The sequence below is a fragment of the Protobothrops mucrosquamatus genome, unplaced genomic scaffold, assembly GCF_001527695.2.
Source record: "Protobothrops mucrosquamatus isolate PMUCROS unplaced genomic scaffold, P.Mucros_1.0 scaffold1870, whole genome shotgun sequence".
In the NCBI taxonomy this organism is placed as follows: Eukaryota; Metazoa; Chordata; class Lepidosauria; order Squamata; family Viperidae; genus Protobothrops; species Protobothrops mucrosquamatus.
The window spans coordinates 129,564-145,591 of NW_015387999.1; the positions used below are offsets into that span (position 1 = coordinate 129,564).

At 44.3% G+C, this 16,028-nt stretch overlaps 1 protein-coding gene across 1 annotated transcript in view; it reads left to right on the plus strand.

The window, feature by feature from the left end:
• CHRDL1 (chordin like 1) overlaps positions 1-16,028 on the plus strand; it is a 24,875-nt gene that overhangs the window by 4,495 nt on the left and 4,352 nt on the right. The window contains exons 2-10 of the mRNA XM_029285574.1: positions 64-176; positions 1,522-1,615; positions 6,130-6,275; positions 6,879-6,972; positions 7,543-7,604; positions 10,147-10,318; positions 12,204-12,398; positions 14,006-14,173; positions 14,715-14,804. Coding sequence (XP_029141407.1) covers positions 64-176; positions 1,522-1,615; positions 6,130-6,275; positions 6,879-6,972; positions 7,543-7,604; positions 10,147-10,318; positions 12,204-12,398; positions 14,006-14,173; positions 14,715-14,804 — 1,134 coding nt within the window. The remainder of the gene's footprint in view (positions 1-63; positions 177-1,521; positions 1,616-6,129; positions 6,276-6,878; positions 6,973-7,542; positions 7,605-10,146; positions 10,319-12,203; positions 12,399-14,005; positions 14,174-14,714; positions 14,805-16,028) is intronic.

Genomic DNA, 16,028 nt, shown 5'->3' on the forward strand with positions numbered 1-16,028 from the left:
CTCTCTGTCTCTGTCTCTCTGTCTCTCTCTCTGTCTCTCTCCCTCTCCCTCTCTCTTTTGCAGATTCAGAAACCTATTGCATGTTTCAAGATAGGAAGTATCGAGTAGGAACAAAATGGAAACCGTACCTTGAGCCCCATGGAATTATTCCCTGTCTCGACTGTTTCTGCACAGAGGTAATGTGATGGGATCTAGTGAGGAGGGGGATTCCCAGGAGGGAAAGGGTCAATTCCAGAGGAGTAAGAGGCAACTCAGCCCAGGGACCATGTGTGACAGAAAGACGGTGAAGGCAGCTCCTCCTCAATAGTTCCCAGAGTATATTGTACATGCAGAAAGTAGAGTCCTCTGTCTGGCAAGAGTTTGGTCTATAGGTGTGAAAACAATAAAGACCTCAGCTTGGAAAGATGGTTTCCTGCTTTTGAGCCTGACACAGGCTGACTGTGGAATTCTGGGAGCTGAAGTCCACACATAAAGTCTGAGGGATTCTGGGAGTTGAAGTCCACACGTGGTGACTAAGGGATTCTGGGAGTTGAAGTCCACACATAAAGTCCGAGGGATTCTGGGAGTTGAAGTCCACACGTAGTGACTAAGGGATTCTGGGAGCTGAAGTCCACAAATGTTATGATGGAATGTAGTGAGGAGATGGATTTCCAGGAGGGAAGAGGTCCATTCCAGAGGAGTAAGAGATAACTTAGCCCAGAGATCATGTGTGAGAGAAAGGGGATGAAGACAGCCCCTCCCTAATAGTTCCCAGAGTATATTGCAGATGCAGAAAGAAGACTCTGCAGTGATTCACTTTGCAACTATGGCAAGAACGGTCATAAAATGGGGCAAAACCCACTCCATTCAGGTGATACGTCGTAGGTCTACCTGTACTTAAGTGCAGAGATCGGAGAGGAAGCAATTTTAGTATTAAAGACCGAGCCTCTCAAAGCCGATCAAAGTCAGTGTCCATTGAGGAAGGGTCTTCAGAAGCAGGGACCACCAACAGAAAGCTAGATGGGCCATTTGGGCATTGGAGGTGGATCAGTCAATCCTTTGCCCTCGGGCAGTGGTGGCGAACCTATGGCACACGTGCCAGAGGCAGCACTCAGAGCCCTCTCTGTGGGCACATGCACCATCGCCCCAGCCCCGCCTCCTCCCACGGCCCCCTCCTCACCAGCAGCCCTCCGGAGGAGAGCCGCCCCCGGGCATGGCCCACGCAATGCTGTGCAACCAATGACATGGTAGCCGGGAAGTGGGGACAAGACTCCACCCTTGCACCCCATCACGTGCAGATGATGCTGCAGGGCGTGGGTGGAAGGCGTGGCCACCATGGAGCTGCTGGGCTGCCTGGGTGATCTGTGGCAGGCCATGGAGGTGGTGGGTGGTCCAGCGGGCACAGCGGAGCGGGGATGGGGGGGTTGGGGCACTCGGTCTCTAAAAGGTTCGCCATCACTGCCCTGAGGCATAAGGAAATAGCCACTTGGCACGCTAAAATGTATTTACGCAAAGTCTTTTTCTCTACTTTGATTTCTTCAGAGGAGGAACGTGCTGTGTATGAAAGTCAAGTGTGAAACCTTGCGGTGTCCCAGCCCGATATATGAGTCCTCAGAATGCTGCCCAAAGTGTCCAGGTAACCCGCGCCTCTCGTGCAGCAAAGCTGGAATATTAGCTGCCCAAAATGCCGGAAGGGAACCAACTGATCACTGCCATGTCCAAAAATAACAAAAGGAGGCTGTCGTGCAACAAAACTCTATTATACAGTCCATTTGCGATGGACAGAGTGCCTGAGAATACGGCCTCTTGTTCCCCATAGAATTTCTATGGGTTTCTACCTTTTCTTCATTACAGAGCATTAATTTTGGTGGTGTCCCCTTCATCTAGGACAGGGCTCTTCAAACCTGGCCCTTTTATGACTTGTGGACTTCAACTCCCAGAATTCCTCAGCCAGGCACGAGTGCCTGGCTGAGGAATTCTGGGAGTTGAAGTCCAGAAGTCATAAAAGGGCCAAGTTTGAAGAGCCCTGATCTAGGGCAAATCATTTTTGCCTTCTCTTCCTTTTTTAGTATGTGATGTTCCTTTTTTTGTGTGCTTCTTAATATCTGGCTGGCTGTTTCAAATACAGGTAGTCTTTGACTTACGGCCACAATTGAGCCTAAAATTTCTGCTGCCAAGCAAGACAGATGTTAAATCAATTCTGACCCACTTTAGGATTTTTCTTGCCACCGTTGTTAAGTCGATCAGTGCGGTTGTTAAATTGGTGATGACACGCTTGTTAAGGGAAGCTGGCTTCTCCACTGATTTTGCTTGCCAGAAGGTTGCAAAAGGGACACATAAATGTGAGTCAGTTGCCAAGCATCTGGATTTTGATTTTGTGGCCGTGGGGATGCTGCCTTGCTTGCAAGTATGGCTGAAAGTACGAAAAAACAGTTATAAGTCCATTTTTTCAGTGCTTTTGTAAATTCAGACGGTCACTAAAGGAACTGTTGTAAGTCAAGGACCACCTGTGTATTGAAAGTCCATTCCCCCCCCCCCAGATAAACGAACAATGGTCTTTTTTCTCTGCAAAAGGCAATCAACGGAATTGTCAACCACATTTGCTGCAACCCAACATTGCTTTATAACAAGTCGAGGCCAGGCAGAAAAATAGAGAGCCAGTGGGCCTTTGTGACAGTACACATGGGTCTGTACAGGGATATTTATTATATTTCAAGAGATCATGTTATAACAGAGAAGAAGCCAGGAGTTTTGAAAGGGGCAAGAAAAATCTTCCTACATGCTAAACATCCCGTGGCTTGAAGCTTTTGCTACTTTTTCATCCTCTTGTTTATTCCCACTTGGGAAAGAGTCTCACTTGTACAACATTAGTGTGGAATAATTGGATCAACATTGCCCGGAGAGCAGGTATTATGTAATGCAACAGAACAGCAGGCAAGGAGGATTTGATGGAGGCAGCTGAATGTGTATTTGGAAATTAGTAACCCGTAGTCTACTTGTGAAGAGGATTCAGAATTCATTGATGTAGAAAGGTTGCCTGAAAGTTGAATCATTGCAACTGGACTAATCAACCAATTGGATGATCAGTTAGTAATGATCAATCATCAATCAAGCAATGGAACGGCTTGCCTTCAGAAGTTGTGGGTGCTCCATTACTGGAGGCTTTCGAAAAGAGACTGGAGGACTATTTGTCTGAAATGGTATAGGGTCTCCTGCTCAAGCAGGCGGTTGGACTACAAGATCTCCAAGGTCCCTTTTGACTCCATTATTCTATGTTCTATGTCAGAGGTCCCCAACCTTTTGGGCACCAGGGACCGGTTCCGTGGAGAGAGGTTTTTCCGTGGACCGGAGAGTGCGTGGTTTTGTGTGCTGCCTGCATCTCACAGATGGGGCTTTGCTTGTTTGTGTGGACCAGTTGCTGGCATGCCGCGGCCCGGTACTGGTCTACAGACGGGGGGTTGGGGACCCCTGTTCTATATGTTCTATATTTTAATTTTGTTGTTAGTCTGAGAGACCTTTCACCGCCCATCGAGGCAGCTTAGTCCAGTTGCAAATTCAGCCTTCAGACAACTTCAGACAATTCTAACTGGATGGTTGAAAGTCTTCATCGACATTTTGCAACGCACTTTGGGGAGAAAACCTTGGTGTGGCAGGAGTTGGTACATTCTAGTGACTCTGCCTAACTGCCTTGTTCTGACTGAGGAAGCTGCCTGGATGGGCAATGAAACATCTCTCAAACTAACAACAAAATTCAGACAACCTTCAGACAACTGTACCTGTATGGTTGAGAATCTTCATCGACACATTGATGTAGAATTTAGCCCTTGACATGGGGTTTCAGAGGTTGTGGGGAATGTCATGATTATGTAAGCACTTGCTACAGTTATGACCCCCATTTTTCTCTTTTCACACCAACCGAAGATCAAGTGTTTATCCTTCAACCCCAATTAATATATGTAGTGCTTCCCTCTGTCTCTCTCCCTGCCCTCCCCTTTCTGACAATAGTCTGTTGTTAAAACACTCTGAGGGTATTTCAATATCAAAATGTGCTTTCTGGCTTTAGGGAGTTACACACGAATATAAGACCCTAATGTGTTGGATTTCATGCATGTAGCACAGTGTAGAGATCCTAGCAGTTCCTTTCCTCCACATTCATCCAAAGCTATTCAAAGCCCTGAGGTAGCAGCGTGCCAACATAAATTAGCTGCAAAGGTCTTGAGATGGGGCTGTTGAATTCATTTGCCCATGATCTGAAACCTCGTGCTGCTTTGGTTAGGTGCCCAGCTTCACAAATGAAAAGAGAAGCAAGGGGAAAAAATCAGTCTACGTTCTTCAGTAGTAAAATAATTCAAAAGCATCTCTTTTTTATGCTGTGCGACAATGCGAACATAAAAAGGCTTCAGCCACCCATCAGTCTGGTAGGAAGACAAAATCTTTGCAAACTCAACTAAGTCTCTGCGTGCCCAAATAACTTGGGTGCTGAAAATGGAAAAAATAAACTGGTGATTTATGGGTTTGCTGATTGAAAAGGGTTGAATATGGAAAGAAGAGAATTAGGTAATTTAACCAGGGACGAATGAGGATAAAACTGTAATTCTAACAGAGCAGAAACGGCTTCTTTATATAATTTTTTCTTTCTTTTATTTGCATCTCATTCTACAATCTATTTGCTTCGTATTTTTCTTCTTGCTTTATGTATTTTATGTTTATTGCTATGGAAAATGTTTAGTAAAAATTAAATATTAAAAAAAAGAATACTGGGGGGGAACCGTATAGGAGCAAGGAAAAGAAATATTGGGTGAAGCTAAGGGAGGAATGTCCCTAAAGCATTTAAATCATGGTCTAAAAAAGGGGTGTCCAGCCTTGGAAACTTTAAAGCCTTTGGACTTCAACTCCCAGAATTGAGATGGATGGATGGGGAATTCTGGGAGTTGAAGTCCACAAGTCTTAGGGTTGCCAAGGTTGGGAAACGCCAGCCTACACATCCACCTGGCTGTGCGAATAAAAATGCCTAGCAAGACCACTAGTTCAGCCATTTGCCGTGAAGGTTGAAGACCCTTTTTATCTGCAGGATCCAATCTGGGTCAGTCACTGGGACCAGAGGCTTAGTCTTCTGAGCTTTTGGACTTGTGCGGCAGCCGAAACATCTCTCTACAGAAGGTGTGCTTTGGGCTATTCCAGCTTATCAGGTACTTAGAAGCCGAAGACTTGTCGGCACAAGGAAACAACAGCCAATGACTTAATAGCCCACCATCAACACCCCAATCAACCAAAAAAAAAGCCACATACAACCAGGGACCACATAAATATTGTGCTTAGAATAACCCAAATCACACATTCCTGCTTGAGCAGGGGGCTGGATTAGAAGACCTCCAAGCTCCCTTCCAGCTCCTATTCTATTCTATTCTATTCTATTCTATTCTATTCTATATTCTAGTCTAGTCTAGTCTAGTCTAGTCTATATTCTATTCTATTCTAGTCTATTTTCTATTCTAGTCTATATTCTAGTCTATATTCTATTCTAGTCTATATTCTATTCTATTCTATTCTATTCTATTCTATATTCTATTCTATTTCTATTCTATTTTATTTCTATTCTATTCTATTCTATGTTATATTCTATTCTGTGTTCTATTCTCTATTCTATTCTATTCCATTCCATTCCATTCCATTCCATTCCATTCCATTCTATTCTATTCTATTCTATTCTATTCTATTCTATTCTATTCTATTCTATATTTCTATTCTATTCTAGTCTAGTCTAGTCTATATTCTATTCTATTCTAGTCTAGTCTATATTATATTCTAGTCTAGTCTATTTTCTATTCTAGTCTATATTCTATTCTAGTCTATATTCTATTCTATTCTATTCTATTCTATTCTATTCTATTCTATTCTATTCTATTCTGCATTCAATTCTCTATTCTATTCTATTCTATTCTATTCTATTCCCTGAGGATGGGCTTCACCATGAGTCCAAAAGCTCAGAAGGCTCAACCTCTCATCCCAGTGACCAATCACACTGGATCTACAACATTATCCTGGGACACATCCGGCATATTTACACTTTTTAATCTGTCCTGTTTGAGCCTCTTGGTTGAGTTTGGTTGCGTCAATGCTTTCTTCCCATCGGCTGTTCTCTTCTTCCAGAGGAACCCGTTGCTGCCATCAGCTTCAGAACCATTGGCAAGCCCTGCAATTACAGCGGGATCATTTACCAACATGAGGAGATGTTTGTCATAGAAGGAATCTTCAAAGACAAACAGCCCGATCAGTGTGAGCAGTGCAGTTGTTCTGTAAGTGAAGGCCCGGCTTCCACCAGGCACAAATGGCTTTGATGTAAGAGAATATTTGCAGCTCAGGGTTGAACTGTGGGGTCCTTGGTGCTCTCTGAGCTTCAACAAGTTTACATTTTGGCCATCAAGACCCAAGAGAAGAATAAATATTTGTGCATATTTCTAGCTCTGATTTTGGAACAAGGGACTTCTCTTTTGTCGTTCTAGAAGACAATGTCCCTCCATCCCACCCCAATTCAAGGAATCTATTCTGCCACCCTGGAACCTTGGATTAACTTCCCAGGAGCATCAAACTTCCCCAAATACAGTTTGAAAGCTATACAAATAGGATACTTGAGTAGTTTCACTTTGCTGTTTTTTGCCCTGCGGCTGGGGAGATTTCAAAGGATTCGTTTTTTGTGTCTCCTGATAAAAGAAGTCAAGAAGATTCTCTTCTGGGGAACCTCAGATCTTTTGCAGAGGTTGTTGATCCTGTTAATCTTCACTGCAGTTTAAAACACTTCCAAATCCTTCCCAAAAAGAAAGAAAGAAAGAAAGAATGGACCTTGCATTGCTTTGTTGTGTCACAACCCAGTTTGATTTTGGTTTGATTCTTTACTGCAGGAAGGTGAAGTATATTGTGCCTTGAAGACCTGTCCCACATTAACTTGCGCTTCTCCAGTCTCCGTGTCTGACTCTTGCTGTCAAGTTTGCAAAGGTAAGTAGTATCACCAGCACCAACTTCATGATCCCATTATCATTATTAGGAGGCCTGGTGGCACAGTGGTTCAAGTGCAGTATTGCAGGGAAATTCTACCCATAGCCAGTTTGATCCTGACCAGCTCAAAGTTAGCTCAGCCTTCCATCCTTCTGAGGTCGATAAAATGGGGGCCCAGATTGTTAGGGGCAATATGCTGATGCTCTAAACCACTTAGAGACTGCTGTAAAGGACTGTGAAGCACTATAGGGCACTATATAAGCCTAAATCAGGGGTCTTCAAACTTGGCAACTTTAAGACTTGTGAGTGAGAAGTCTGTTGAACTTTCAATATTATTGAAAGGCAAATTTGCTTGGACTTCTTAGATTCCATCAGAACGTTATGGACATTTTGGGTGAAGCCATAGCCAAATGCCTTCTGGGAATAAACAGATTTATTCCTTGCCAGATAGACTTCATTGGGCTAGCCAGTTGTGTTTTTATTCCTCCACATTCTTCCTTTGGGAAGCGCGCAATCACAAATGGCGCCCAGGATTTTTTTTTTTTTTTGACACTGTTGTCTCTTGTGCAGATGAAGAGTCACTGAGAGACCTGGATGATGACTTCCTTTATCAGCCAGCCAACCGCGAAGTTGTAAGTCAACTTGTCTCAGCAGCATCTCCATTGAGGGGGAGGCACATCCCAGGCAAAATTATTATAACTGAGATCTGGGTGTGTGTGTTTTTTTCAACATGAGAACCTGGCAGGATTCTGTTACAGGAAAAAAAATGTTATTCAGATATCTTTAGCAACCGAGAGATCCACATGATGAATTAAATATTATTTTTTGCATGTTTCTGACTTCACTAGAATTATTCCCACTGCTCTTGATTCTATTTTGCAAATTTTCTGTCTTTCCTCATTCCACTAACCTATTTAGCACTTAGCTTCTCCTAACATCCATCCATCCATCCATCCACCTACCTACCTACCTACCTACCTACCTGCCCGCCCGCCCCTATCCGTCCATCCATCCATCCATCTACCTATGTACCTACCTACCTACGTACCTGTCTAGCTATCTACCTACCTACTCACCCACTCGTCCATCCATCCATCCATCCATCCATCCATCCATCCATCCATCCATCCATCTATCTACCTACCTACCTACCTACCTACCTACCTATCTACCTACCTATCTACCTGCCTATCTGCCTATCTAGCTTATCTACCTACCCACCCACCCACCCATCCATCCATCCATCCATCTATCTAAATATATCTACCTACCTACCTATCTATTTTGAAAATGTGTATTGCCACCTACTTGCTCACGGCGACTCAAAGTGGCTTACAGGAAATAAAAATATAAAAGAAATAAAAATAATAAAAAATAACAAAATAATAACCTTCCCACCCCAACAACACACATTCATACCAGCCATTTAATGGGCCCCATCCTGCTCTGGGTTCCCCAGGCCCGCTAGCAGAACCAGGTCTTCAGGGCCTTCCCTGAAGAGTGTCAGAGTGGGGGCTACTCTAATTTCTTGAGGGTTGGTGTTCCAGAGAGAGGGAGCCACCACGGAAAAGGCCCTTCTTCTGGGTCCCATCAGATGTATCTCCTAAGGGGATGGGACCCACAACATTCCTTGCCTCCCCGCTCTAGTGGGTCAGGTGGATGTGACCGAAAAGAGATGGTCCCTCAGATAACCTGGTCCCCAGCTATGTAACCAACATAGCCTATGAGTAACTGTAATGCAAATAAGCTAGAATTTAATCCAAGATATTTTTTTTTCACAAAAAAACTCCTTTTGCCTTGTTTCTGATGTCTGTGTTAGGAAACTGAGCTGTCGGACTTTCAGTCCGGCATAACTAATTGTTAGGAATTTTGGTTCAATTCAAATAACTAAATGCAAACCTTTTAATTGCATAATTATTAAGGCTTGGAGTTATCAGCCCTTTTTATAGTGTTCCACAGTACTGTCACCTCAGGTTGTAAGACAGGATTTTTCCTAGTTTTATAATTGGCTTCTTCTGTCTACTTCAAAAAAATAAATAAATCTGTTTTGGGGATGGAGATAGATTCGATAATGTAACTTGGCCACTAGATTCTGTGGCTTATGTCAGAAAAAAACAAAATGTAACCGGAAGCCGCCATTCAGTCCAGCTGTTTGGAAAGATGGAAGGTTCTTAGAGAGATTAATTAGTGGATGTTCTGCAGTTTCTTGAATATGAAAAATCCCAGGGAATGTCACACTGTCTGGAGCTCCTGGACAGGACTAAATGAGAAATTATATGCCCAGCTTCATATTCCCAGTTATAAACCCCCTTTCTAAATGCTCCAAAAACTGGAAGTTTTTAAGAAGAGATTGGTCAACCATTGGTCTGAAATGGTCTAGGGCAGGGATAGGCAACCTTGGCTCTTTTATGACTCGTGGACTTCAACTCCCAGAATTCCTGAGCCAGCATGGGAGTTGAAGTCCACAAGTCATAAAAGAGCCAAGGTTGCCTACCCCTGGTATAGGGGTTTCCTGCCTGAGCAAGGGGTTGGACTAGGACAGGGGTTGGCAACCATAAACACTCAAAGAGTCACTTGGACCCATTTCCCACAGAAAAGAAAACACTGGGAGCTGCAAAACTCACACGCGCACGCGCCAGAAGGGGGGCTTGATTGAAGAGTTTAATTAAAAAGAAATAGAGGGTGCTGTGCATGAATTCTCTCTCTCTCTCTCTCTCTCTCTCTCTCTCTCTCTCTTTCTCTCCCTCTCTCTCTCTCTCCCCCCCTCTCTCCCTCTCTCCAATCTTCTGCTCACCTGACAAGCTGGCTTCACGCTGTTCTCCAACAAGCTGACACACATTCTTATTGGGCTGGCTCCTGCCCTGCCAGACCTCTTCCCCCACTCAGTGAGAGAGAGAGCGGGGCGAGGGGGAGAGAGGGGGGAGAGGGAGAGAGAGGGAGAGGGAGAGAGAGAGAGAGAGAGAAGTGCAAGTGCCTCTCTCTGTCTCTCTCTCTCTCTGTGCAAATGGCAGAGGAGGCTGGGAGCTGCAGGGGAAGGCTTAAAGAGCCACATGCGGCTCCGGAGCCGCGGGTTGCTGACCCGTGGACTAGGACCTCCAAGGTCCCTTCCAACTCTGTTATTCTGTTATTCTACTTTTGTTTTCACACATTATCTCTCCTTTCTCTTTTCTCCAGAGGCATTCTCCTCCCTCCCAGCCCAAGTCCTCAACCAGTAGTCCTAGGCTCGCCAACGACCTCCTACAATATCATCCGGGTAGAGCTAACTACAAATCTCTGCCAATTACTTCACAACGATCCGGCACCACTGTACGCATCATCCTTAACAACCAACAGAAAGTTGGACAAGGTACAGAGATGTCCCTTTTAGCAATGTTCTTCTGATTGCTTGGCAGTCTGTCAAATGGTCCCCAAAGGCCATAGGATTGGAGAAGTCTAGCCAGGCAACTTCTCCCCTCCTCCCAAAGGGGAACCAAATTATTGTGAGGCTTTTGTTTAATTATCTGGTCTCTTTGAGTTTTCCCATTGGATATTCTTTGTACCCGTGAACATCCCACCTCTAGATTTTGACACACATTTTCCCCAGAATCAAAAAATTTTCTGGATTCAGGTGTCACCGTGTTTTGGTTTCTTGCCATACAATGGCACCCCTAGCTTATTCTGCATTTCGACCTGTTCCATGATACGTGATACGTCACAGACTGAGTTTACAACATCTGGGTATCTTACTCGCAATGCAGAACATCCTCTAGAGTCATCCAACCATTGATGTGCACTCATAATTGTAAGGCGGGCAGTCCCAAAGATGCTTTTTTCCAAAAAAAAAAGCATCTGGACATTTTTTTTTCTTTGAAAACATTTCACTTTTCAGACAAGACGCTTCTTCCGTTCAGAAGCAAGCCCAGTTGCCTTTTGGAAAAAGCACTTTTGGGACAACCATGACCTGGATTGAGATTCTCCATAGACGTAACGTGGGCAGGCTTTAGAGCACCATAATTATATATGGCTGAGGCTAGGAAGATATTCTAAGTCAAGGCTTTTCAAGCAGTGGTACGGGTACCACCTGTGGTACATTGGCACCTGGCAGGTGATACGCGACCATCCTAGAAAAGTGGTAGCGGGGGAGGGGAATGAGCTGAACCGGTGGCAGCACCGCACAAGCCTGAGCGAGAGATGGCTGGAGCTGCAGGGCTGTCAGGGCTCAGCGGAAGCGCCGGGATCAGTGCTTCTTCGGGACTGTCAGGGCTCAGTGGAAGCGCCAGGATCAGCGCCAGGCTCCAGCTGAAGCTCGGCACTGATCCTGGCACTTCTGCTGAGCCCAGAAGAAGTGCCGATCAGTTGGAATGTTGCAGCATCTCCAGGGTCTTGTGATTTACATTCAGATGCTTGGCAACTGATTCATATTTATGACGGTCACAGTGTCCCAGGGTCATGTGAAGTGACCAAAACCTGCTGCAACCACCCAGCAGATGGGGGGAATAAAAACCAAACAGCCCCCCACCCCACCCCCACTGCCAATCCTCAATAGAAATGCTCACAACAATGAAAACCTCGGACAGGAGGAAGAGTGCCGCCGGGCGGGCAGGCAGGTGTCTTGCTCGGCTGTGGCTTGGGGGGCACTTTTTTCAGTGCCATTGTAATTTCAAACAGTCACTAAGTGAACTGTTGTAAGTCGAGGACTACCTGTACTTCATCACTTTTTTCCTTTTTTTTTTTTTTTTGGTCATCAAGTTTTTGACACCTTGCTAGGCGACTGGTGGTACTCGGATGTTGCCATATCCTAAAAGTGGTACAGTGGGTGAAAAGGTTGAAAAGCCCTGTTCTAAGTCACTAAGATGTTGCAAGCCACAAAGGAGAGGGGGGGGCAGCCTATTTTCCAAAACATCAGAAGGCAAGACAAGAAATAATGGGCGGTAACTAATCAAGGAGAGAAGCAACCTAGAACTAAGGAGAAACTTCCTAACAGTGAGAACAATTAAATCAATGGAATGGCTTGCCTTCAGAAGTTGTGGGCGCTCCATCACTGAAGGTTTTCAAGAAGAGATCGGAGAGCCGTTTTTTCAGAATGGCATAGGGTCTCCTGCTTGGACTAGAAGACCTCCAAGGTCCCTTCCAACTCTGTTATTCTGTTGCTAGTGAGAGAAATGGCCATAGAATGACATATTGTGGCCACCAAATCTCTGTTTCTTATATCTAAGATTTACATCCATTCCCCCATCCATTCTTTATTCTAGTGTGCGTTTCAAATGGAAAAACCTACTCGCAGGGAGAAACTTGGCATCCCTTTCTCCGGATCTATGGCACTGTGGAGTGCGTCTTATGTACTTGCAACGGCACTAAGCCAGAATGTAAAACCATCAAGTGTCCCCATCAGTATCCCTGCGAAGAGCCGAAGAAAATTGAAGGGAAATGCTGCAAAGTTTGTCCAGGTAGGTTGACAATGTTGCATTGAGTCGTAGAGGACACACGGTGGATAGGACAGAAACAGTTTTGGGGTGTAAGCAAGTGGCTGGAGATACCCCTGCATATGATTTTCTCTCTCTTGCTGAGATTTCCCTGCCCCTTATTGGAGGTCTAAAGCAGGGATGCCCACCCTTGGTAACTTTAAGACATGTGGACTTCAACTCCCAGAATCCCCCAGCCAGCCATGAAGTCCACAGGTCTTAAAATTGCCCAAGGTTGGAAGCTCCTGGTCTGTAGTGATCTCTTGCAAAAAGGCATTGAAATTAGGCTAACGTGCTGTCCGCTTATTTGAAAGTTGATTCTCAAGAAAATAATGTATGCCTGGAGGTGTTCTAGAGTTGCTTGTTTCTTTATAAGTATTATTGCAGATTTGCAAATTAAAACAAGGAAACTAACATAAAATATGAAAAAGATTGACAGAAGCAATACCTTTGGAGCTGACTCAATGTTTGTAAAGCTAAGACAATCAAGAACCTTCTGCCCTCCACAAGCTAAACAGATTGGGAATTGAGTGTAATTTCAGTATTTATGTAACGGGACCAACACCTGCACTTTAAGGTAGCGAATAGTGTAAGAGCTGCGGACATTTTTGTTCTCCAAGCCAGGAAAATGGCTCAGATATAGGGTTGGTAGACTATCATGTTGTGCTTCTTCCAAGAGTATAGGCTGCATTTTAAAGAGAATTTTGGTACATTGCACTGATTGGAATCCGAATCTGGAAAAATGCAGGAATAATACAATGACTTGTAATTGTCAGCCTTCCAAGATGAAACTAACTTGGAAACAAAGGCATGCAAGCTAATATTACTTTTATTACAAAGTTATAATAAGAGAATCTTGCAAGAAATGTCCTAACAATGAGAACAATTAGACCTGTGCAACGGCTGCCTTCAAAAGCTGTGGGTGCTCCATCACCAGAGGCTTTTAAAAAGAGACTGGACAGCCACTTGTCTGGAATGGTATAGGGTCTTCTGCTTGAACAGGGTTGGACTAGAAGACCTCCAAGGTCCCTTCCAACTCTGATATTCTATTAAGTCTGATTGCATTTCCTCCTGCTTATTCTGTTCCCATAACAAAATGAAGTACTACTATTGGACAATGTGAACACCCGGTGGATGGGGGCAAGGGAATCTATTGTTTAACTAAGCAAGTTTTTGCTTGGGAAGATCAGAGCTGGTTTTGCTTCTTCCATTCCGAGATGGTGTATCCAACCAAGTTTTACCTTTTGGAATGTACAGTAATTGCCTTGCGGGATCCTTTCATTAGGTTTGCTCGTCGGACTTTTGACAGTTCATGTCTGAGCTATTTTCTCAAATTATATTTCTGTCCTAGAGTCAGATTTCTTTTATCAGTCTGTTGCTTTGGTTGTGTCTCTTCCTCCTGTTCCTCAAGATTATTTCTTCTGCCCATTGCAGTAATTCAGATAACAAAGGAACTGTAAACCGGTAGGTGATCCCTGAGAATACAGCCCATTGAATACAATGGGATTCCCTTTGGAGTAGAATGCAACAATAGAGGGGACGTAGACTAGATCCCTAAAATATAAAGTAGCGTTTGTTTTCTCTTACAGAAGAAGAAATAGAAATTCAGCTCCCTGACGACGAAGACTATTTCTGCCGTGAGGAGACATTTCCAGTTTATGAAGCCATTGTCAACACTTCCAGAAAAACCCTCCAAAGAGTAGCCTTGGAAAAAAATGAAACTTCAGAAGTAGAGATCTACACCTGGACTTTTAAGAGAGGTGCTGAATGCTTTCTTTTTCCAAGATCAAGCCCATAAGGAAGAGAGGAAATCAAGGGGTTTTTTTAGGGTGGGAGAGGCAGTGAAGCAGATCACCCATGGTGCGTCTTCAGGGTTGTAAAAATGCTCCTGATGCAGAAAGATTTGAATCAATGAATAGCTGTCTCAAGTGATTACATTATGGGAAAGATTTTTTTTTTTTAAGAGTTTTCCACTAAAAAAAAGACACTCTCCAAAATGAATTGAGTACAGTTTTTGCACTCATGTCAGAAGCACCGAGGCGCTTCCGGGTTGAAAGGATTAGCTGGTGACATCATCACTGCCCTGGGGATGCCCAGTTGGGGGGTTCCTTTTATGTCCCCAGCAAGAGCTGGAGCAAAGGACGAGAGCTCAACCCTGCCCCACAGCAGCAACCGGGTCTCAAACGCGGGTCAGCTAACCTCCTGCCTAGCCTCCCAATCACTTGAGCCACTCTGCTCCTATAGTGTACAGATGATAAGTCGTTCCTAACTGCCTGTATTCTTCTAATGGCTTTGCAATAGGTCTCCTGAGCCACTTTAATATTGAGGTCATGCCCAAGGAGGAATTCAGAGAACTGCCACATTTTGTGCAGATCACAAAGACCAGTTTGAGTAAGTAAAATCTTGCTTTGATGTCTTGTGAGTCGAAATCAAGCTTTTAACGAATACGCACCCCTTGCGAGCTGTTTTCACACTATCCACTTAGTCGTGACAGATAAGATAACCTATGCTGCCATACCGTATGCCATGGCTAGGTCTTTTGGGGCTTAGGTGTCAACCGTCCGGCTGGCGAATTCAGAATTGAAGAAACTCTACGGTCTTGAGGTGCCCTAAGAGATCATCTTTATTGGATAGATAATACTGGCCCTGGAGAAGCAAAATCAACTCTAGTGTTCCCACGTGAAATTCTGGTTAGTTAACAATGGCTTTTCAAACCTCCCACCCACCATGTGTTCACGTTGCCCAATGACAGGCTTTCTGTTTGTTATGGGAACGGTCCACTTCTACATCAGACACCTGCTTTTGATGGCCTTGGGTCTCACGGTCCATGGATGGCTTCTTGAAACCCCTGTTTCTTTTCCCAGGCTCCCCCTCACCCGTTTCTATGGCAAGTTGAGTAGCGACAGAGGTCAGCAAGCATCTTAGCAAGTCAACCTTGACATTAGGGTTATGCAAACAGACACACACACACTCCGCCAAAGATTTTGGGCCAATTTAGGGTTCTGTGCAAATTCAGAAATTGGGTGAATCCTGTAAAACATGCTGCGTGGATAAAGTCAAAGGGTAGGATCACCCATTAAACAAACAGCTTTTTTTATCATGTTTTACAAAAGAAGTTACAGTGGCTAAAAAAGATAATAATAATAATAATAATAATAATAATAATAATAATAATAATAATAATAATAATAATAATAATAATAATAATAATAATAATAATAATAATAATAATAATAATAATCGCCCGGTCTCCAACCTTCGCTTTATGGCGAAGGTTGTCGAGAGTGTGGTTGCACAGCAATTCCCTCGACACCTGGATGAAACTGTCTATCTAGACCCATACCAGTCGGGTTTCAGGCTGGGGCACAGCACGGAAACGGCATTGGTCGCGTTGGTCAATGATCTCTGGAGGGCCTGGGACAGAGGGTACTCCTCTGTCCTTGTTCTTTTGGACCTCTCAGCGGCTTTTGATACCGTAGACCACGGTATCATGCTGCGGCGTCTCGGTGAGTTGGGAGTCGGAGGCACCGTTATGCGGTGGTTCTCCTCCTTCCTCACCGACCGTACGCAGTCTGTATTGGCAGGGGGACAGAGGTCAACTCCTAGACCCCTAAC